The sequence below is a fragment of the Erinaceus europaeus genome, chromosome 10 (assembly GCF_950295315.1).
Source record: "Erinaceus europaeus chromosome 10, mEriEur2.1, whole genome shotgun sequence".
In the NCBI taxonomy this organism is placed as follows: Eukaryota; Metazoa; Chordata; class Mammalia; order Eulipotyphla; family Erinaceidae; genus Erinaceus; species Erinaceus europaeus.
In genome coordinates this window covers 7412867-7437870 of record NC_080171.1, presented here as the reverse complement: position 1 = coordinate 7437870, position 25004 = coordinate 7412867, and the positions used below count along the sequence as shown (strand labels likewise).

The window sequence follows — 25004 nt, the reverse complement described above, 5'->3', positions numbered from 1 at the left end:
TGCACCACCATATGCAAGACCTGGGTATGTGTTAGAAAATATCAAATACAAAAAAAAAAACTGAAGACAAAATTACATATTAATGATTACTTAAAAATGAACTCAATTTGCCCACAAAAACAGAAGATCAACATGTAGGAAAAAAGTAGCAGAGAAAGAATAGAGAAAACTACAGTTAGGAATAAAGGCAGCTGGCTCAAAGATTCTAAACTGGATCAATGACCCTAATCTACCCAGGAGAGAGTCTAGAGAAACTTATTTTATTTCTTGGATCAGAAAGTGTTCACATTCCTTCAACTACAATCTCTTCCTTTCAAAAAAAAAAAAAAGGCACTCTCAGGCCGAAGTTGAAAAACAAGATTAGAAAAGAAAACACAAGTCGAACCTGAAATGGAATTGGAGTATTACACCAAAGTAAAAGACTCTGGGGGTGGGTGGGTGGGTGGGGAGAATACAGGTCCATGAAAGATGATGAATGACATAGTGGGGGTTGTATTGTTAAATGGGAATCTGGGGAATGTTATGCATGTACAAACTATTGTATTTACTGTTGAATGTAAGACATTAATTCCCCAATAAAGAAATAAATTATTTAAAAAAAAAGGAAAGTTTTACTCTACAGCCAAACAAGTATTTTTAATATGTTTGAATTAATGTGTCAATTAATCTACTATAAACTATTATCCCTCAAAAACTATTAGAAAAGAAAAGTAATAATTATATTTATACATATTATCATATTGCAGTTAATTTGATTATGTACAATTTTACATGACTTTTTGAACCACTAACTATGCCTTCAGCTTGGTAGATTTTATCTAATTTTGTTCTTATATCAAACTTCAAGAGTTATGCTTTTCCTAGCTGGACAACTAGGTGACCTGGCTGAGTCTTAGGTATACAGAATAGTCATTCTGAGGATAAGTGGCATGCTAGTAGATATGTATATTTTAATTAAAACTCTGCTTTAATAACATACAGATTCGTTCAAAAAAATCATTAACAAATTCTTTTGCAAAGATTTTTTTTTTATCTACTTCATATTAGAGAGGGGAAAGCCATCCATCACGTCTATTACATGTGACGGCAAGGCTCAAACCAGATGCCTCAAGCATGTTGTTCCAGAGCTGAATCAGTCATGCTATCTTCATAGCTACTATTAAGGGATTCTTTTTACAAACATTTTTTTAAATTTATTTTGAATAGAGACATAGAGAAGTGGAGAGGATGGGGGAAGGAGGGAGAGAGAGAGAGTGAGAATAAGAGAGAGAGAGAGAGAGAGAGAGAGAGAGAGACCTGCAACACTGCTTCATCACTTGTGACGCTTCCCCTGTCCCTTGAAGGTAGGTACCAGAGGCCTGAACCTGGGTCCTTGTTCACTATAATGTGTGAATTCAACCAGCTGTGCCACCATCTGGCCCTGAGATTCTTATGTAAACACATTAGGAAGTAGTTTCTCTGCGCAATGTATTTAATTAGAGATCTGGCGCTTTTCAACAAAAAGTTGTTTCACTTTGCTGCTGTGTAAATCTGACTAGTTTTGATCTTACAGTGCTTCATTTTATCATTAACATAGTTAATAGAATATCCTTGTTCTATCCAGGTTGACATCAGGGTCTGTTGAAAGGATAACATGAAATAACAAAACAATTTTGAAGACTTTATCAAGACTTTGATTTTAGGCTACATTCTAAATCCTCAAGGTGACATGGGAATGGAGATGGGCAATCACTCAGCTGTGACTGAATTCCTTCTGGTGGGACTTTCACACTATCCAGAGCTCCAGCTTTTACTGTTTGTCATCTGCCTCATCATGTACATGATAATCCTCCTGGGAAACAGCCTGCTTATTCTCATCATCACCCTGGATTCTCGCCTCCACACCCCCATGTACTTCTTCCTTGGGAACCTCTCGTTCTTGGATATCTGCTACACGTCCTCATCCATTCCCACAATGCTCGTTATGTTCGTGTCTGAACGAAAATCCATATCCTTTATTGGCTGTGCTCTGCAGATGTTTCTCTCCCTTGGATTGGGTTCTACTGAGTGTGTCCTCCTGGCCGTGATGGCCTACGACAGGTACGTGGCCATCTGCAACCCACTGAGATACCCTGTCATCATGAGCAGGGTGTTGTATGTGCACATGGCCGCATGGTCCTGGATCGTAGGATGTCTGAACTCTTCATTGCAAACAGCTCTGGCAATGGTGTTGCCTTTCTGTGGTAGTAATGTTGTAGATCACGTGACCTGTGAGATCCTGGCTCTTCTTAAACTTGCTTGCTCAGATATCTCCAGAAACGTGTTCATCATGACAATAGCCAGTATTGTTTTGTTGTTAGCTCCTCTGCTGCTAATTTTCATCTCTTATGTTTTTATTCTCTCCTCCATCTTGAGGATTAATTCTGCCGACGGTAGAAAAAAGGCCTTTTCTACCTGTTCAGCCCACCTGACTGTGGTCATCTTATTCTATGGCTCGGCCCTTTTTATGTACATGAAGCCCAAGTCAAAAAACACAAATGTTTCAGATGAAATAATTGGATTGTCTTATGGAGTGGTAACCCCTATGTTGAACCCCATCATCTACAGTCTGAGAAATAAAGAGGTGAAAGAAGCTGTAAAGAAAATACTGAGCAGACATTTGCATCTATGGAAAACATAACTGCCTTCCATTGGGTGATCGCCTCAGAGTGGAATTACCAGCTCTACTACATTTTCAGATGAAGTCATCAAAACCAGTGTCCAAAGAGCTTGTCTGTTTATAAAATCAGACATGGCCTTCCACTATTCTTCAGCGCCGGTCTTCATGTAAGCCTCTGAATAATGCCGTGTCTGGAACTTACCCTGCATGTAGTTCTGCCAGCTGGATCCACAAATCACAAGCCTTTTCCTTAAGATGAAGCTTTCTGAACAATGCTAGCTACTGAGTACCTGGACAAGTCATGATGCATTTCTTTTCCACAGTATAAATTATTTGTTAACTTGTGTTCATTTATTTTAATGAGAGAGATACAAAGAGAAAGATACAGAGAGAAAGAAAGAGGACCTGAGAAAGTGTGACAGAAAGAGGCCAAAACACTCCTCAGCTCTGGCTTTTGGTGGTGCTTGGGACTAAACCTGGAACCTCAGAGTCTCAGACATCAAGAGTCTTTTTCATAACCATTATGCTGTCTCCCCAACCTCAGGACGGCTTTTAGCACAGGAAAATGTCATGACTTTTTTTTTTTTTTTTTTTTTTTTTTTTAACACATGTTCCCCCATTCACAATGCAGACCGGGCAAGGAGCCTGGGCTGAGGTGTATATGGGGTTAATGTCATGACTTTTCCAGCAACCCAAGATAATGTTTCTCTCTTCCTATTGCTCTCATTCTCCAATATTCTCCTCAATAGCCTCCTTCTTTTCCTGTCCCTTTCTCCATGACATTCTCTCTCTTCCATCCATCGTTCTGCCTCCTATATTAGACACCATGATCCTGGAATTCATTCACCAGGAGAGTTTGAGAAAGGAGAACTGAGATAATGTACCTGATGATGTCACTTTAATTCCTGAGTCCAACTTCAGCTAAAATCGGGCAGATCTTCATATGTATATATGTATATAATGCAAATTAGCATTTTATACAAAATTAACTTAGGTTTACTACTTATCAATTATAGAAACCCTAATCAATATATCTTCTTGTTTCATATACTTCTCTACTTTTGATACCAAAAATATGTATTAACATAAGCTAAGTGTTTCCAGTTTTGCATCATTAGGAATTCTTTTTTTTTTTAAATATTTAATATCCATGGAAAGAATCTGTTAGCTGTTTAATATATATATATATATATATATTACTAGGTAAATATAGAGAGAAACCAGGAGACTAAGGGTAAATAAAAAGGGAAATACTTGAAGAACTGTTTCATTATTCACAAAGCTTTCCCCACATAGATGAGGATCAGGGGTTTGAACCCAGGTCCTTGTGTGTTGGAACATGTGCACTCAGTCACATGCACCAAGGCCCAGCACAGAGAAATTCTTTAATCACTAAATTACAATATTAAAACCTCAATTCTATTAACTATCCTAACCATCTCTACAATATTTTTGAGATGTATCAAAATATTCCTAGTTTATGCTCTCATATTTGTTTCTAGATCATATTCTAGATTTGTATAATTCCCCATATTCATTATATATATTGATAACTTGATCACAGCAACATGCTTTCTTATAAATATTTTTGGGCTTTTTATTTTCAGAGACACTGTCAGTTGGCAGAATATACAGAACATAGCATTTTGTATATAACGCATATCAGTAAAAATAAGTATGGCTTGGAATTTTCCCCAAAAGATAAGATAAATGTATATCTGACATCTAACTACACCAGAACTTTGATGGTAATAGATCAGATGTGCTCTACCCAATCACATCAAACAGAGGTATAATCCTTGAATTATCAAACTCTGAATTCAACAGAAGGAAAATAAGTAAGTTGATAGCCTCAAAGATAGTGATTCAATTGTTTATGTCCTTCATGAATAGGCTGTTCTACTAGGTACTTCCAATGTGACATGTTCAAAGAGAATTATCAATTCCCTCACATTCTCATTCCATCCCTTAGTCATATCATCATTATAACTCATATTCCTTCTATTAACAAATTATGTCAACTCTTATCTTCTAGTTTATTTGAATCTGACTACTTCCATTGTAACCATCTTAATACAACTCACAAAAGCCACTTCTAAACTACAGAAATAGCTTTCCAATTATTTATATCCTTGCTTCCATTCTTGCTCTCTTACAGTCCATAAAATAGATGAGCCACTGCTTTAATAATGCAAGTCACATCATGGAATACATTACTTAAGCCATTAAATGTGTCTACGGTCAAACTTACAAAAAAGACTACATATACACCCAATGGAATATTATTCGCTGTAAAAATAACAGTCATCTCTCCTTTGCCATATCTTGGACAGAACTTGAAAGGAATCATAGTGAGTAAGATATGCCAGAAGGAGAAAAACCAATACCAAATGACCCCACTTATAGGTAGGACTAAATGAACAAGACCAGTCAGGGAAAACTTGGGCTAGGAGTGGTGTTTTGCACCAAAGCAAACTACTATAGGAAAGGAAGGAAAAGATGAGAAGGAGACGCATTGGGGTCCTGGTCGATGGGGTTAAGGACCTAGGCTGGGGATGTCTTGCAGACACCTAGAAACCCGTCATGGGAAGGTGAAAGGTTGTAACTATGTGTGTTCAACAGCTGTGATGAAAATTATTAAACACCCTATTAGAAAAAAAATGGTATGTGTGTAAAAAGTTAAGATCTTTTTTTTTTTTAACAAATCAGGTTTTTTTTATTTATATTATTTTTATTTATTGGCTAGAGACCACCAGAAATCAAGAGGAAGGGAAGATAGAGATGAAGAGAGACAGCCTGCATCCCTGCTTCACCACTTACGAAGTTTTCTCCTTTCAGTTGGGGACCAGGACTTTTAACCTGGGTCCTTGTGGACTATAATGTGACCGCTTAACCAGGTCCACCACCACCTGGCCCGAAGTTAAGACCTCCTGTCATGATTCATAATGAACACATAATCTGACCCCAAACTACTTTAACAACTTCATCTTCTACCTATCTCTAGACCCAACAGACTGAGTTTCACTGCCTTATTTTCAAATGTGTGAAAGCCTTTACATTTATTGGTTCCTCTCCCTGACAATAAGTCCCCAAATATGTCAAAGGTTCCTGCTCTTATCTGAAACAGATATTTCCTCAAATGCTTAATAATTTCTCTTTAAGAAAGTCATAGCAATTCTTATCATGGCACCTAACAATCCCATAAACTGCATTGTACATCTATAATTTTAGAGGTTTATTATACATTTCCTCCAATAAAGTGATTTAGTAAAATAAGCCAACCAGTAAATAAAGAACTTTTGATTTCCAGTATTTTCTTCTCTTTCCAGGTTCTGATAAGTCTTTTGTGGACTACCTTTAGCTTCTTGTTCTACACTACCATTCGTGAATTTGGTCACTTTTCCACCCAGATAGGAATCTGATTTGTTTGCTAAAGGCATATGATTTTATATCATCAAAATGTACAAATCATATTCTAAATTAGGTATTGTCAGTGATTGTAACGGGTTTCTTCTGGATGCACTGAAAATTGCTGCTTATATCCTTTTGGTTGACGTCATATTGTTATATTTCTTTGTTCTCCTTTCTCAAAACTGATCTAAGTATTTGCTATTTGTCAATGTATACTATATCACTGTTTTCTATATGGTGCCATGAAGCTTCCCCCCTGCAAGCGAAGACCTAGGTCTTTTCATTTTCTTTCTCATTTGCCTCCAGGATTATGCCTGCACTACGAGTCCACTGCTCCTGGTGGCCATTTTTTCCTTTTTCACTTATTTATTTATTTACTGAATAGGACAGAGAGAAATTGAGAGGGAAGGGGAGGTTGTGAGGGAGAGAGGAAGACAGACACTTACAGACTTGCTTCTCCACTGTGAAGTGCCCTCACTGCCACCCCACAGGCTGGAAGCTGGGAGCTCAAACTGAGGTCCTTCCTCGGGTCCTTGCTCTTTGTACTACATGCACTTAACCCAGTAAGCCACCCCGCCCCCCCCCCCAAGACCCAGATCTTGACTCTAGGGCTCGAACTTGTCTCCTTGCATTTGGTAATGTGTGCACTCTATCAGGTGCACCACCCATCCCCTAAAGTGAATATTCTCTTAACTGAACAGCTGCCGAGGTTCTAGAAGAACATAAAACGGAGTGGAAAAAAAAAAAAAACTGACTTTGCTTATGAAGTTTCCAGCTCTCCAACACGACCATTCTCTTCAAAAGGCCAGACTGGAAAGTCACCAAGAACCCAATAGGAAGCGTCACTTCCACCTGTTACATGTTTCTCTCCATGGACTTACCGTGAAAATAAACTGGCATTCATCAAAATTCCTTGATAAAGTCACATGAGAAAATATTCACAGTGCATTATCAGTTTTGAACCGCAAGTCATAAAATAGATACTGTAGTGTGCTGTTAAACGATTGCAAGATAGCTCACTTGGGAGGGTGCCTGCTTTGCCCTATGAACTGCCAACTCACTGCCTCCCCCTCACTGCCAACTACCCTCCCCACTACCACATGCTAGTACTACTGCAGGAGAGGAAGTTTCAGGACTGTGATGTCTCTCTATCATCTATTTCCCTATCTGAAAAAAAAAATCATCAGGGGCTGGGTGGTGGTGCCCCTAGCTGAGCGCATATGTGACAGTGCCACAAGGACCCAGGTTCAAGCCCCTGGTCCCCACCTGCGGGGGGAAAGCTTTTCCAGTGGTGAAGCAGTGTTGCAGGTGTCTCTCTGTCTCTCTCCCACTTTATCACCCAGTTCCCTCGCCATTTCTGGCTAACAAATAAATAGAGATAACACAAAATTGTTTTACTCATCTCAGAGAGGTGAAGCCCTGGTGATAAGGAGGAAAATTGGTTGAGTGCATACGTTACAATGTGCAAGGACCTAGGTTTGAGCCCCCAGTCTCCACTGCAGGGGGAAAGCTTTGTGAGTGGTGAAACAGGGCTGCAGGTGTCTCTCTGTCTCTCTATCACCCCCTTCACTCTTGATTTCTGGTTGTCTCTATCCAATAAATAAATAAAGATAATTTTTAAAATATCTATGGTTATATCTAAAGTTATGACTCATTTTGTCCTTTGGGATTTTATAAATTCTCAGCTTCTCTACAAAGAAATTATATTTATACAATTGATGAGAATACCAATTCAAGAAAGATACCTCTTTTTTAATATGATACAACTAACATGTGTAAAGCATTATTTATAACATACTTGGAAGTTACTGACTTGAGTAAGATCTAAAGATTCAACTTCAAATTACTTCTGGGATTAGAGGGTCTCTTAGAAGGAAACAAAGAAATGTTTAAATTGGCTACCAGAGCCACTGGGATGGCCTCTAGAGCTGGTTAGCAGCCAGAGGTTAGAGAGTACTTAGGCAATAGACCGGCTAACTACTGAAACTAACTTATGGCATGAATTTCTACAGGGGATGAAAATTTCCCTTTGTTTTTCTATTCTCTTTACCATTACTGGCAGCCATCTTTATATGCTACTACTATAACAGTAACCCAAAGGACTGGTTATAAAGCTTCATTTCAGGAGCCCCAGGTAGTCATAAAAAATCAGTGACATACTAGGAAAGCTGAACAGACACATCTGTGGAGCTTGTACAAGATAAATAACTTCCTTGTTTAGGAAACGATCAAACACTAAATTTCAGAATTATAAGATCATGTATTGGTGTATTTGATAGGTTAGAACAGAGTTGGGAAGAGGTATTTTCTAAAAGCAAAATAGAGGAGCTGGGAATTCAAATTGAGTTTAGTTTATTTGAAAGTTTCATAGAAGAAAAAAAACATGAGAGATTGGAATTCTGGAGATGAAAATATCTATTGATTTATAATGAAAATTTTCTTTATGAAGTTATTATTCCTTTACCATGGGAGATGAAAGCACGGGGACCAAGGAGTTAAGTCTAAGAGGACATGTTCAATGTACTCCCCCTGCATCAGATCTTTTAGAGAGCTTCACAGTGCGGTCTTCACAGTGTGTCAACAAAGTGAGTATTCCTATCCTTTTCATATCATGCTTAAGTGTCATGCTCAACACGTATATAGAGAGACAACACTGAACTTTCTCCTGACTCTAAGGCATCTTTTTGTTCACTTAAGACCTATCAAACTTCACAACGATAGCATAATGTCAATAAGAAGGGACAGGAAGGATGTCTGGGGCCCAGGCTCATAATAAACAGACACTTGCAGGGTGGCATGTTCAAATCAATCCCAGGAGTAAGTCTGCTGGTCAAACAGAAGTTCTTACCAAATTAAAAAAAAAAGTTTAAAGCTCCAACTGTATTCACAGCAAGGGGAAAAAAATAATTGTACAAAGTATCCATGTGACAATGTAGTGAGACAATCAGAGGAATATTAAAGACCTGCTTGGAAGTGGATTGCTTATTATTTATGCCTTTTAGGCCTTCTACAGTCTCATCTATTCAGAAAAGTATTCATTTCTTTTTCAGATATCTGTCAGAGTGTGCTAAATAAAGCTGCCTATAAACAGTGGGTCAAGCAGTACATAGGAGGCGGTATTTATAGTGCTGAAATTTTCATCTTGAGGGCAACGTCCATGGTAAACGTCCCTGCCTTCTTCAGTGCCCTGGGTGAGTATTAGCCTGTCTGGGTGAATACATGTATTTCACAAACCAAGAACTACACTCTTTCTGGGAAACGTTTAAAGTGGTGAGTGCACACAATCCACAAGCTTCAGCAGAGCTCAGATAGAGATGTCTATCTCCATAGATGTGGCAGAGTAGTAATAAGCAAGTGAAGAATTCTTACTTAGCAAGAGTCTCCTCTCTACCTCTGGAAAAAAATAAACAGAGCCCAGAGAACCAAAGCCCTGGAATTTTAATTCATCTTGGAAGAAATAAATAAGCATAGATAGTACATCACCAATCTTTGACCTTATTCACCCTTACCTACCAGTTAGCTCCTCTTTCTGTCTCTTGAATGATAAAAAGCTGGACGATTGGTCATGCCTAGTACCTAGCTGCACTGCTGAACTTGAACACATTCTAGAGGCTTGGTTATAGATCTTTCAGCAGTAATTGAAACCACCATCATTACTGGAGATGGTTAATCTATGTGTGAGTATAGTAGGTCACACTCAGAAGACTAAAGAGCATTAAATTAGTTAATGTAATATAAAGTAATACAAAACGCCCCCCCCCACTGTCTTTATATTGACTGCTGGACTCGTTGCTTGTTTTTTAGAGGCATTGGGGCCAATATTCTGAACATTTTTGCCACTGTGGTCTTCCAAGGAAAACTTGATTGAATTTGAAATATATTACAACTCTGGGGAGATATTATAATGGTTATGCAAATGACTTCTAAGCCAGAGGCTCTGAGGCCCCAGGTTCAGTCCCTAACATCACCATAAGCCAGAGCTGAGCAATCCAATCTCTGATAAAAGAGAGAGAGAGAGACAGAGAGACAGAGAAAGAGAGAGAGAGAGAGACCAGGTGGTGATACATCCAGTTGAGCACACATATTTCCATCCTTAAGGACCCAGGCTTAAGCCCTTGTTCCCCTCCTGCAGTGGAAAGGCAGGTCTGTGGTGGTGCAGTGAGTCCCTGCACTAACACAGGTGAGAAAGAAGGAAAAAGGGAAGAAAGGAAAGGAGAGAGGGAGGGAGGGAGGGAGGAAGGGAGGGAGGGAGGGAAGGATAAAGGGAGGAAGGATAAATAAATCATTTCCTTTTTCTTTTTTTGTCTCCAGGGTTAATGCTAGGGCTAGATGTCTGTACCAGGAACCCACCACTCCTGGAAGCTACTTTTTTCCCCCTTTTGTTGCCCTTGTTGCATTATCATTGTTGTGGTCATTACCATTGCTGCCACTGACATCGTTGTTGTTGGACAGAACAGAGAGAAATCAAAAGAGAGGAGGAGAATGCAGAGAGGGGGAGAGAAATACACCTGCAGACCTGCTTCACTGCTTGTGAGGCAACACCTCTGCAGGTGGGGAGCCGGGGGCTTGAACTAGGAACCCCATACCAGTGCTTGCACTGTTTAGAGCTATGTGCACTTAACCCACTGCACTACCGCCGGACCCCCTATTTTTATTTCTATTCTAATATTGAAGTTCTATATCTTTGGGTAAAATGCTACATAATGATGATGATGACATATTCTTGATTTACTTTTATAAAAATAATCAGATAGAGCTCACTATTTGTAATTATGCTGTTGATAAGTTTAAGAGATAAGGATGTTTATTTGCTTGCTTGCAATGTTATTTCAGGGTCTTGTGTCTGTATAATAATTCTACCACTCCTGCTGCTTGTCCTTTTTTTCCTTATACAGAAAGAGGGAAATAGGGAGACAGAGAAAGAGACACCTGTAGCACTGCTCCACCATTGTGTGAAGTTTCTCCTGTGCCGATGGGAGCCAGTAGCTTGAGCCTGTGTCCTTGCTCCTGCGAAAGTGTGCAGTGAGCTACCGCCCAGCCTGATTTTTAATCACCTTAAGACTTATTCTCTTAGGTCTAGACTACTAAGAGATCATCTCAAAAGTAAATATTTTATTATATTGTGGGTTGAGTAATGATTACTCAACCTGGTTGAGTAATGATGTAATCAATGATTATTACCTGCTTGTTTTGTAAACTGATAAATTCGTAGTATTCATTTGAAAATTTTAAATATAATATTAGTATGGAGACAAGAAGTTTTTTCCTCTTGCATATATTTATAAATACATTGGGGTCATAATTAAATTCTATCTTTGATGGTTAGGTATAATGGATATTTTTACTTTAAAAATTAAATGGGGAGCTTGCTGGGTGGTGGCGCACCTGGTTGAGCACACACATTACTCTGTGTGCTTAAGAGTCATGGCCCTGGTCCCTTCTGCAGGGGGGAAAGTTTTAGGAGTGGTGAAGTGATGCTAGTTCTCTCTCTCTCTCTCTCTCTCTCTCTCTCCATCTCCTCTTTCCATCTATAAAATAAAATAAAAATAAATGATACATATTTTAAAATTCTACTCTGTATTAAAAGAAAGAAAACCTATCTGTAGTGGACTCAGGAGGTGCATCTAGTTGTGCAGGGATCTGGGTTTGACACACCCCCTCAGCGCTCCCCTCCTGCAGAGAGTGGGGATATCTTGCTTCACTAGCAGTGAAGCAGGTCTTCAGGTGTCTCTATCTTTCCCTCCCCTCTCAATTTCTCTCTAATGTAACTAATAAAAAAGAAAGGAGACAATGTTCATTGGGAGAAGCAGTGCATTCCTCCTGCAGGCACAGTCTCAGTACTAAGCACAGAGTCTCAGTACTAAGCCTGAGTACACTAAATATGCCAGGTGATGGTGCACCTGGTTAAGCACTCACGTTACAGTGCACAAGGACCTGGGTTCAAGCCCCTGGTTCCCACCTGCCGATGGGGGTGGGCAGGAGAAGTTTCACTCGTGGTGAAGTCCTGGCTGCAGGTACCTTTCTATTTTCTTCTATCTCTGCCCTCCCCTCTCAATTTCTCTCTGTCTCTAACTAATAATAAAAATGAATGAATACATAAACAAATAATTTTTAAAAATGTGCAGTGTCCCATAAGTTTTTATACTGAAACATGTTACAGCTGTTTAAATAAACCATTTATTACAATTATAAGCCATCTATCATAAGCATTATTCACTTAATTCCCCCCTTTGAAATTCTATCACTGCAAAATGGAATTCTTATCATATGTCATGACATGTATACACAGCATCCTGTGTGCTGAATAAATGAGCACCAGAAGGAAGCTAAGACAGCAGAAATAGAAAGTTCTAGGACAGCACTTAGTAGGGCCATCCTATCAATACTAGAATGATAAGTAAGAAAGTATTGATGAAAAAAGTCCAGATTGGAAGAGGGCCTTCAGGGTTAAACCATTTAAAATACAAGCATGCATGAATAATGTACAATGGGGGAGGGGAAAAAAAGAGAAACTCAGCTTAGACACCAAGGATCTCAGAAATACCTCGGAATTTCTAAATTGGTGGTGAAATGGAGGAGTAACTGGATGTCTTAAAGCTGTTTTGCAAAATAAATAATATTTCTCTTTAGGTTTTTAAAAATAGTTTATGTTGTTAATAGTATGTTACAGGATTGTAAGAACATAATGTATGGTTCCACACCACACCCACCATCAAAGTTCTGTATTCTCACCATCTCACCTCCCAAAGATAAACACCAGAGTTCTCACAGATCTTAATAACATGTGCTTGCCTCTGTTTGCTTGTTTGCAAATTCATATGTGTCAGATCTCTAGATGCCACATATGAGTGAAACTATCTGGTAGCTGACTTTCATCTCTTGACTTACTTCACTAAGTATAATCACCACCAGTTCTCTAGATGCCACATATGAGTGAAACTATCTGGCAGCTGTCTTTCATCTCTTGACTTACTTCACTAAGTATAATCACCACCAGTTCCATTCATTTTGTCCCAAGGGATCCAGTATCATCTTTTTGATGGCAGATAAGTATTCCATGGAAAATATATCCCATAACTTCTTTTTTATATTTATTTTAATTATTTATTCCCTTTTGTTGCCCTTGTTGTTTTATTATTGTAGTTATTATTGTTGTTGTTGGATAGGACAGAGAGAAATGGAGAGAGGAGGGGGAAGACAGAGAGAGGGAGAGAAAGATAGACACCTGCAGACCTGCTTCACTGCTTGTGAAGCGACTCCCCTGCAGGTGGGGAGTCAGGGCTCGAACCGGGATCCTTATGCCTGTCCTTGTGCTTTGCACCACCTGCGCTTAACCCGATGCACTACAGCCTGACTCCTGTGCCATAACTTCTTTAGCTAGTCATCTGCTGATGTGTATTTAGTCTGCTTCTACTCTTTGGCTATTGTAAATAATGCATCTATGAACATAGGGGTGCATATAACCCTTCTAGTTAGTGCTTGAGTATCCACTTAGTAAATACCTAAGAGTGGTATTGCTGGGTCATAAGGTAATTCCATTTTTGTTTAAGGACTTTCCATACCCTCTTCCAAAGGGGCCTCACCAGTTCGCATTCCCACCAGCAGTGAAGCAGAGTTCCTTTTTCTCCACAACCTCTCCAGCACTTGCCATTTCCTGGTTTGTTGATGTAAACCACTCTCTCAGGTGTGATATGGCATTTCAGTGTAGTTTTAATTTGCATTCTGCTAATTATAAGTGAAATAGAACATTTATTCATGTGTCTATGGGCGATGGGTATCTCTTTAGAACTGTTTAGTTCCTTGGCCCACTTCCTTATTGAGTTACTTTTGCTTAATTTGTAGGTCTGTACCAATTCTGTACAGATGTTTGATATCAGTCACTTGCCTAATGTTTGATGTGCAATTATATCCTCACATTTACTGAGTTACCCTTGTGTACTTTGCTTCTATTCTCAGTTTCAGGAGGGTCTTTATCACAAATGGATTTTGAATCTTGTCAAATGCCTTTTCAGCATCAATTGATATGACCATGTTATTTTCATCTTTGTTTTTGTTGATATGATGAATTATGTTGATTGACTTGTGGGTATTGAACTATTCACAGGGATGAATCCCACTTGTTCTTGGGGAATTGTTCTCTTGGCGTGTTGTTGGATTGGATTTGCCGAGATCTGTTCAGGATGTGTGCATCTAGGTTCATCAAGGATATAAGTCTGTGGTTTTCTTTTTTAGTAGAGTCCCTTCCTGCTTTGGGATCAAAGTGGTGTTTGCTTCATAAAATTTGTTTGCCCTTCTTCACTTTTCTGGAATAGCTGAGGAGAGTAGGTATTAGTTCTTTGAAAGTCTTAAAGAATTCATTAGTAAAGCCAGCTGGACATGGGCTTTTATTATTGGGAAGATTTTGACTAAAGATTCAATTTCTATACAAGCAATTGACTTCTTTAAACTATCTACTTCCTCTTGTGTTAGGCTTGGCAGATGGTATGGACATATATATTCATTTCATCTAGGTTGTACAAGTTATTTCCATAGAGATGTTCAGAATATCCACATATAATTCTTTTATCTCTCAGTTGTAATTTCATCTCTCTCATTACTGATGGTTTTTTATCATAGTGCTCTCTAGTTTGTTTTCTGTGATTCTAGCCAGTGGTTTATCTATTTTATTTGTCTTTTTGAAGAACCAGTTCTTGGATCCACTAAACTTTTGGATAATCTTTCTGGATTTTACTGCATTAATTTGTGCTATGCGTTTGACGATTTCCTTCATCCTGCTGACTTTTGGGTCTCTTACTGCTCTTTTTCTAGATGACTCAGTTGTGATGTTAGGTAACTTACTTGAGATGTTCGCTGTTTGTTAATATGGGCTATTGCTATGAACTTCCCTCTTAGGACAGCTTTAGCCACATTCCACAGGGTCTGGTAGTTGGTCTCTTCATTTTCATTGTTTTAGAAGTAAATTTAAGTTCTCTTTTAATTTCTTCAGTATGTTATTCAGAAGTGTACTGTTCAGTCTCCATAGTTGGGGTGTATTTTTTGTTTCTTTTTGTGGTTGATTTCTCACCTCACAGCCTCATCGTCATAAAAGATGCTTTTTATGTTTTCAATGTTTACATATTTATTAAAGTTGTCTTTGTGTCCCAACACATGGTCTATCATTGAAAATGTCCTATGTGCACTTAAAAAAGAATGTGTATTTTTTTTTGCCTCCAGGATTATAGTTGGGGGTTGGTACCAGCATTACAAATCCACTGCTCCTGGCAGTCATTTTTAAATTCATTCTCTCTCCCTCTCTCTCTCTCTCTCTCTTCCTCTCTCTCTCTCTTTCTCTGTCTCAGATAGGACAGAGAGAAATTGAGAGAGGAGGGGGAGAAAGAGAGGGAGACATAAAGACACCTATAAATCTGCTTCACTGCCAGTGAAGCATCCTGGCTGCAAGTGGGAAGCTCAGACTGGAACCCAGATCTTTGCCTGGGTCCTTGCACTTAGTACTATGTACACTTAACTGGGTGTGCCATCCCTCTTTATTTGTTTATTTATTATTGGACAGAGACAGAGATAAATTGAGAGGGGAAAGGGAGGTAGAGAGACAGAGAGACACATGCAGCTCTACTTCACCATTTATGAAGCTTTTCTCCTGTAGGTGGGAACCAGAACTGGGGGCTTAATCCCAGGTCTTTGCACACTGTAGTGTGTACTTAACCAAAGGTTCTGAATCTATCTGTTAAGTTCATCTTTATCTATGGCTTCATTTAAGGCCTTTATGTCCTTGTTGATTTCTTTGGGCCTGATAATGTATCTTTTGTGGTGTGTTGAGGTCTCCAGCTAATACTGGTATTAGTATTTTCTATTTGTTTTTGTGCTATATTTTGTTTTCTGGTTATCATGAATATTGTGTCGAACTTACATTGTCTACAAGCATCTTTTTATGTTGGCCTTGGTTGACCAACTGTACCACTCTGTCTATTTTGCCCTCCCTTTTTTCTGGTTCTTTCTTAAGGTCAGTAAGAACTTTAAAAATTTTTTTTATTATCTTTATTTATTGGATGAAAACAGCCAGAAATTGAGAGGGAGGAGGAGATAGACACCTGCAACCCTGCTTCACCACTCACAAAGCTTTCCCCCTGCAGATGGGGGCCAGGGGCTCGAACCTGGGTCCTTTCGCACTGTTACATGTCGTTCAACCAGGTGCATCACCACCTGGCCCCAGTAAGAACTTTTAAGAAAATAATTCTGTGCCCACATATTGGGGGCATATACACTGATGATGGCTATGTCTTTCTGTTATATTGACCCTCTGCCCAAAAATGTAATGTCCATGTTTGTCTCTATTCACCTTCTTTGCCTGAAAGTCTATTTTTATCTGATATTACAATAGTTGTTCCTGCCTTTTTGTTTGCATTATTAGCTTAGAGTAGCTTGTTCCAGTCTGTCACCTGGAGTTTAGTTGCTTTTTCTTTTGGACGTGTGTTTCCTGGAGACACAGAATAGATAGGACTTGCTTTTTAAATCAATTCAGTCACTCTGAATCTTCTGACTAGTGAATTTAAGTCATTCACTTTTAGGGTAATTACTGATAAATGTGGTTTGCTTACATGCATACTATTTTTTGTTTTGAGGTTGTCTTATGTTCATGTTAGCTCTTTTCCTGTTTGTTTCTGTTTGTCACTTTATGTGGCTGGATTTCTATAATGGTTTTGCCTACTGTACCTATGTTTCCTATTTGTCTTAGTGCTATATTTTGTTTTGGGGTTATCATGAATATTGTATCTAACTTACACCATCTACAAGCATCTTTTTTTAAGTTGGCCTTGGTTCACCAACTGTGCCACGCTTTCTATTTTGCTCTCCCTTTCTTCTGCTCATTTTTTCTGTAGTTTTTGTGTTTTTAGCTCTATTCTGATATTGATAATCTCTTTCAAAGTTGGAATTCCTTTGCATCTTCTCATGTGGGACTCCTCTTGGTAATTCTACAAAGTAGTTTTGGTAGTGGGAAGTTCCTTCACTTTCTGAATGTTTGGCAAGATTTTTATTTCTCCCTTATATTAGAAAAGTAATTTTGCAGGATACAGAATTCTTGGCTGACAATTCTTATCCTTTAATGCTTTGAATATGCCATCCCAATCCCTCCTCACCTCTAGGCTTTTTTGATGAGAAATTTGATGAAAGCCTGATGGTGACTTTCTTCCTTTCCCTAGCAGCCTGAAATATGTTTTCCCTTGTTTCTGGTTTTGAACAATTTTACAGTGATGTGTGTTCATACGATTTAGCTTGGACTCAAGAATTTAGGTGTTTGTTCACCTTCTTGGATTTTTGTATAAGAACTTTGTTTGGGCATGGAAATTTTTCTGCTACTTTTTAAAAAATATATCCTCTACTCTTCTCACCTTCTCTTCTTCTTCAGGAATCCAAATAACTCTGATGTTCATCTTTCTCATGGAGTCTTATATTTCATGGTGAAGTGCTTCATTTTTTCCTAAACCTTTCCTTTCCAACAGCTTTAAATTCACAAAGTGTGATCATGTGTTCTAGTGTTGACATTTTCTCTGGTCCTCACTCAAATGAAGGAAGGATTACAAGTGGTGAAGCACTGCCACATATGTCTGTATTTCTTTCTCCCCCTCACATCCCTTTCAGTTCTCAATTTCTCTCTGTCCTATCAAATAAATAAGTAAATAAAAACTTAAATGAAAATTTATAAATACTGCAGTTAAAGGCAATGGCAATTAAAAGACTATGATCCAGACTTGAGAGTTCTCTATCACATTTTTGATTATCAGAAATAAAACAAGTAAATCATACTTTTTAAAAAGTTTATCACAGTAAGAAACATTTTTGTAATAGGTAATAGTTGTCTCTTGTCTAAGCTCAGTATAGGAACTTCAATCTCCTTGCCCAGCTTAAAAAACTATATTTTCTTCAGAACAATTCAAACACACATAAAAGTTGCAATTTTTATATTTTCATATTGAATTATATATTTCAGTATATTGTAGTATGTTATGTATTTTAGATACTTAAAAACCACATGTATCTATCATATCACATATGCCATCTAACTTGATTCTCATAATAAAGTGCTAAACAATGCTAAACACCATGGAGAATCATAGAGTTCAGAAATTGGGAGTCAGGCGGTGGTGCAGTGGGTTAAGCGCACGTGGTGCAAAGTGCAAGGACCAGCGTAAGGCACTGGGTTCGAGCCCCGGGCTCTCCACCTGCAGGGGAGTTGTCTCACAGGCGGTGAAGCAGGTCTGCAGGTGTCTCTCTTTCTCTCCCCCACCTCTGTCTTCCCCTCCTCTCTCCATTTCTCTCCGTCCTATCCAACAACAACAATAATAATAACTACAACAATAAAGCAACAAGGGCAACAAAAGGAAATAAGTAAATAAATAAATAAAAATTTAAAAAACAGGTAAAAAAAGAAATTAAAGCTAGCTCTAACATTTTATGGCATTGTACTGAATCTATATAATACTTTAAGTAAGAACTTTTTAAAATTTGTTTTTAATTTATTTTCCCTTTTGTTGCCCTTGTTGATATTTTATTGTTCTTGTAGTTATTGTTGTTGTTATTGATGTCATTGTTGTTGGATAGGACAGAGAGAAATGGAGAGAGGAGGGGAAGACAGAGAGTGGGAGAGAAAGACAGACACCTGCAGACCTGCTTCACCACCTGTGAAGGGACTCCCCTGCAGGTGGGGAGCTGGGGCCTCGAACCAGGATCCTTATCCGGGTCCTTATTCTTTGCACCATATGCGCTTAACCCTCTGCGCTACCATCTGACTCCCTATAAGAACTATTTTTATGTGTCCACATTTGAAAGTGATTTCTCCATACATTGTATTCAGTCTCTGTCACTATCTATCACAATGCCCAGCCTCTGCAGCTATGTAAGCCTATTGGACAAATAAAGTAATAGAAGTAAAAATAATTTGACAAATCAACATCAAAATGCACTTTCTGAGTTATCTCATTTTCCTTTGCTTATACTTATCTGTCTATTTAAGGGAGACAAGAGAAGAGATAGAAGATCACAATACTCCACAATTCTGGCACTAGGTGTTACAGAGATAGGATCTATGACTGGTGGGGTCTCAGGTACTCAAACTGGTGCTCCAACAGGCAAAACTGTCACCTCAGTCCTTAGTTCTCTTGTTTCCTAAATATTCAAGGTTTCATCCACACATAGAGATGGGCAATCACTCAGCTGTGACTGAATTCCTTCTGGTGGGACTTTCACACTATCCAGAGCTCCAGCTTTTACTGTTTGTCATCTGCCTCATCATGTACATGATAATACTCCTGGGAAACAGCCTGCTTATTCTCATCATCATCCTGGATTCTCGCCTCCACACCCCCATGTACTTCTTCCTTGGGAACCTCTCGTTCTTAGATATCTGCTACACGTCCTCATTTATTCCCACAATGCTCGCCATGTTTGTGACAAAAAAACAACATATATCCTTTATTGGCTGTGCTCTGCAGATGGTTATCTCCCTTGGATTAGGCTGCACTGAGTGTGTCCTCCTGGCTGTGATGGCCTACGACAGGTACGTGGCCATCTGCAACCCACTGAGATACCCCATCATCATGAACAGGGTGCTGTATGTGCACATGGCCGCATGGTCCTGGATCACAGGCTATCTGTTCGCTTTAGTGCAAACAGTCCTGACGATGGTCTTGCCTTTCTGTGCTAGTAATGTGATTGATCATATTACCTGTGAGATCTTAGCCCTTCTTAAGCTTGTATGTTCAGATATCACCATAAATGTTTTTGTCATGACAGTGGCAGGTATAGTCTTACTGTTGGTGCCTCTGTTGTTAATTTTCATCTCCTATATTTTCATCCTCTCTTCCATCCTGAGAATTAATTCTGTGGAAGGGAGAAAGAAAGCCTTTTCTACCTGTTCAGCCCACCTGACTGTGGTCATCTTATTCTATGGCTCAGCCCTTTTTATGTACATGAAGCCCAAGTCAAAGGACACAAAAGTCTCAGATGAAATAGTCTCACTGTTTTATGGAGCCGTCACCCCTATGTTGAACCCCATCATCTACAGCCTGAGGAATAAAGAGGTGAAAGAAGCTGTGAAGAAAGTCTTGAACAGACACTTGCATCTCTGGAAAGGATGAAGAGCCCTGAGCTATATGACGTCCTCAGTGTGAGACCAGATTATAACTTTTGCAATCGCAGATACCATTGATAGTTTCAAAAAAAAAAAATTTCTGTTTTAAAGGTAAAAAAAAAAGCCAGTGTTATAAAACTCATATGAATCTTCTGCATAGTGTCTTGTGGTAATAATTAAAATAAACTTCAATTTAATAACTAAAATAAATCAGTTTGGTTCTGTTAACTTAAATATCCAAGTCATTTCCACAATATTTTCTGAGAAACATTTACATGGATCTAAATTTTTTCTCATTATTTTTGCTCCAATATTATGTTCTGGATTCTTTAAAATTCCTCTTAATATTTCAATTAAAATATTGATACTTTGGATCACTGCAATTTGAATTTTTCTATAAAGTACATTTAGTGTCTTTTTATTTCTTTTAAATTTTTATTATGTGTATTTATTAGATAGAGAGAGTCAGAAATTGAGAGGGCAGGAGAATATAGAGAGGAAGAGAAACAGAGAGACACCTACAGCCCTGCTTCACTACTTGCAAAGCTTTCTTCCTGCAAGTGGGGCATGGGGCTCAAACCCTGTTTCTAGTACATTGTAACCTGTGCTTAAGCAGTAGCTTTAATGTTTTAGGTAACATTGTCAGTTATTAGAATACAAAATGACTTTTTTCATATTAATACACATTACTAACAATAAGTCTGATTATGAAAAATATCCTTAAAAGAAAATTGCATATCTAATACTGCCCACCCCTTTCCCAGAACTCTGATTGCAATACATATGTCATAGTTGACCAAATCCAGTTAAGCTGAGTTATAAACAGCATGCCATAGTAAATTCTGAATTTGACAAGAGGACAATAAGTGGTCTTTTATCCTACTGACATATTATTGTGACTTACATAGACCACCAGCACAGATAGGCTATTCTAACTTCAAATATAATATGTCCAAAGAGAGAATTCTTGCCTGCCACCCCAGAACAATTTCTCAATTATTTATCATCTCAGAAATTGCCAGCATCATACATTCACATTCCATGCAAGTAAATCCTATCAACTCTTCATTTTAATTCACTTGAATTGAGTCAGTTACAGCGGCAGCGGCACCTTAATACACTTCACAACCATCTTTCCTAAACTATGGAGATAGTGTGCCATTAATCGCACCACTGCTTCCACTCTTTTGCTACTACCCATTCTCAGGAAAGCACTGAAAACATCAATCCTAGGGATGGTCTCACTCTCGGGCAGAACTTGAAAAACAAGATCAGAAGAGAAAACACAAGTAGAACCTGAACTGGAATTGGCTTATTGCACCAAAGTAAAAGACTCTGGGGTGGGTGGGTGGGAGGGGGGAGAGAATACAGGTCCAAAAAGGATGACAGAGGACCTAGTGGGGGTTTTATTGTTATCTAGAAGACTGAGAAATATTATGCATGTACAAACTACTGTATTCACTGTCCAATGTAAAACACTAATCCCCCAATAAAGAAATTAAAACAAATGCCAATCCTATCAGGGACTACTTAGACTACTGCAAAGGTTTACAGTGAATCTTAATTTTAAACCTCTTAACTATAGCTTATACAGTTCACTTTAATAGCCTCAACAACTGCTTACTTACTAGCTTTATGACAGGAACTCCACTGCCTCTGAATGCTTCTCAAATGTACCACACACTTTACATTTGTTGTTCCCTCCACCTGAAGTACACCTGCCCAGAATCTACCAAGGCCTTGCCTCCAATGTCCTCTTTTTGGAGGAAGTGTGTTCTCTGTAGAGAAGCCTTCACATGCTCCTCCCCACCATGACTGTCACTCCCATGAGCTGCAGTACTCATCACTGTGTGGGTTTATCATCAGTACTCATCACTGTGTGGGTTTATCACCAGTACTTATCACTACTGTATGTGTTTATCATCAGTACTCATCACTGTGTGGGTTTATCATCAGTACTCATCACTGTGTGGGTTTATCATCAGTACTCATCACGGTATGGGTTTATCATCAGTACTCATCACTGTGTGGGTTTATCATCAGTATTCATCACAGTATGGGTTTATCATCAGTACTCATCACGGTATGGGTTTATCATCAGTACTCATCACGGTATGGGTTTATCATCAGTACTCATCACGGTATGGGTTTATCATCAGCATTCATCACTGTGTGGGTTTATCATCTGTACTCATGTCTCTGATATGTCTCTGATATCTGATTACTGTAAAAAATGGCGACTAATCCCTAGCACTGCAAAAACGGTCTCATCTGTTTTCCATCTACACCATGCCTCGGCCTCGCATGAGCTTAATGTACAGCTTGGCGATACAAGAATCCGGCAAGAAGCCCAGCCAGTCTATCTTGGCGTTACTCTCGATCGCACCCTGTCATTTCACAAACATCTCATAAAAACTGCAGCAAAGGTGGGCGCAAGGAATAACATCATTGCAAGACTGGCCAGCTCCTCATGGGGCGCAAGCGCTTCCACACTACGATCATCATCTCTGGCATTATGCTATTCCACTGCAGAATACTGTGCCCCAGTATGGTTCCGTAGCCCCCATGTCCACTCGGTCGATTCCAAATTATATTCCTCCATGAGGATCATTTCTGGAACCATCCGTTCCACCCCGGTTCCATGGCTGCCAGTTCTTAGCAACATCACCCCGCCAGATATTCATCGGGATGCGGCATCATCTAAGTTCATTTCCCACGTCTACACTCAACGGGACCTGCCAATATACGCAGACATCTTCGCCCACCCTGTCCAACGCTTGACGTCTCATCACCCAATCTGGTCCCCTACGCCCACACTGAACTTCTCTGTTCCAGACTCTTGGAAACAGAGTCGGCAGTCAGCTGAGGTAAAGAACAAACACCTCATCACAGAACCCTGCAAGAGTCAACCCGGCTTTGACCTAGCACGTTATGATTGGGCCCTCCTCAATCGCTATCGAACAGGCCATGGCCGGTGCGCCGCTATGTTCCATCGCTGGGGAGCCAGAGATGACCCGAACTGCCCCTGCGGCTCCAGACAGACTATGACCCACATAGTCAACGACTGCCACCTCTCCAGATTCAAAGGAGGTCTTGAAACTTTACATCAGGCTCAACCTGACGCTGTTGACTGGCTACGGAAGAAGGGCAAACGCTAGAAGAAGAAGAATCTGTACTCATCACGGTATGGGTTTATCATCAGTACTCATCACGGTATGGGTTTATCATCAGTACTCATCACTGTGTGGGTTTATCATCAGTACTCATCACTGTGTGGGTTTATCATCAGTACTCATCACAGTATAGGTTTATCATCAGTACTCATCACTGTATGGGTTTTTAATCAGTACTCATCACTGTGTGGGTTTATCATCAACACTCATCACTGTGTGGGTTTATCATCAGTACTCATCACTGTGTGTGTTTATCATCAGTACTCATCAAGGTATGGGTTTATCATCAGCACTCATCACTGTGTGGGTTTATCATCAGTACTCATCACTGTGTGGGTTTATCATCAGTACTCATCAAGGTATGGGTTTATCATCAGTACTCATCACTGTATGGGTTTATCATCAGTACTCATCACCATATGGGTTTAACATCAGTACTCATCATGGTATAGGTTTAATATCAGTACTCATCACTGTATGGGTTTTTAATCAGTACTCATCACTGTGTGGGTTTATCATCAGTACTCATCACTGTGTGGGTTTATCATCAGTACTCATCACTGTGTGGCTTTATCATCAGCACTCATCACTGTGTGGGTTTATCATCAGCACTCATCACTGTGTGGCTTTATCATCAGTACTCATCACTGTATGGGTTTATCATCAGTACTCATCACGGTATGGGTTTATCATCAGTTTTCCCAAGATAAACTCACGAAATCAGAGATCCTTCATTGCTGTTCACTATTGTGCAAGGTCAACTATTTCCAAGGTCAACAATATGATAATAGTAGCTCATAAACAGAATAAGACATCCATAGGGCAACTTTGGACATTTCTTTCTGAATTACATACATATGTAAGCATACTGATCTTCTTGACTAAAGTATTAGGTAGATAAATATATTCTACATTTAAGAAATCTATGCCATATAGACATAATAAAATGCTACTCAAATGTAAGAAATGATGAAATGTTGCCTTTTGTCAGTAGAGAAAGAACAAATACCAGATGACCTCACTAATAGCTGTAACTTAAAAAGAAAGAAAGAGAGGGAGAGGGAGAAAGAAAGAATAAACATAGGATGAAACAGACTTTCTGTGGTTTATTACACCAAAACCAAGGACTAGAGGGAGGAGATTGAAAGGGAGTTGGGATCCCAGTGCAGCATGGTGGAGGCAGACGTCAGCTGTGGGGGTGTAGTGTGTGGTCAACTATCATAGAGAGATTTTTTAAAAATCTGTACTTATTTAACAATAACTCTCTTGCAAATCATTATTTCCTCAAAAAAGTTTTAAAAAACTTTAATTTCCCAGTGAATTCTCTTTCCAGGTACTCTTGATTCATCTGGTGAAATCTTAGGGAAAATAATGTAACAGGAACATGAATAGAAGAACATTTTCCAGGATGGCAATCACAAGTGAAAATTTAATATGGTGTAATATTTTATATGGCATGAGATAAACAGTGATACACATGTAAAATTATGATTTGAAATTCATTTAAATGAGTTGAAGAACTCACTTTCAATAGGTACAATGTAATCTTACTATGATGTGATTTTTCTCAGAATCTATCCCTAAATTATTCTATCTAGCTGCATATTAAAATATTACATAGGCAATCATCTTTAAAATATTTCATAGTTGGAGAGAC

The 25004-nt window shown here is 38.9% G+C and overlaps 2 protein-coding genes and 1 non-coding gene across 3 annotated transcripts; 2 read left to right on the top strand and 1 right to left on the bottom strand.

Annotated features, from left to right (window-relative positions):
* The first annotated feature begins 1696 nt into the window (after positions 1–1696).
* On the top strand, positions 1697–2659 carry LOC103107398 (olfactory receptor 13D1-like). Its single transcript, XM_007516188.3, has one exon. It carries the CDS (start codon positions 1709–1711, stop codon positions 2657–2659), a length of 951 nt encoding a protein of 316 aa, XP_007516250.2. The 5' UTR covers positions 1697–1708.
* A 585-nt stretch (positions 2660–3244) lies between these two features.
* LOC132541127 (small nucleolar RNA SNORA51) lies at positions 3245–3332 on the bottom strand. Its single transcript, XR_009552301.1, has one exon. It is a non-coding gene; the product is annotated as a small nucleolar RNA SNORA51 (small nucleolar RNA).
* A 15907-nt stretch (positions 3333–19239) lies between these two features.
* LOC103107396 (olfactory receptor 13D1-like) lies at positions 19240–20181 on the top strand. Its single transcript, XM_007516187.1, has one exon. It carries the CDS (start codon positions 19243–19245, stop codon positions 20179–20181), a length of 939 nt encoding a protein of 312 aa, XP_007516249.1. The 5' UTR covers positions 19240–19242.
* Positions 20182–25004: the final 4823 nt, after the last annotated feature.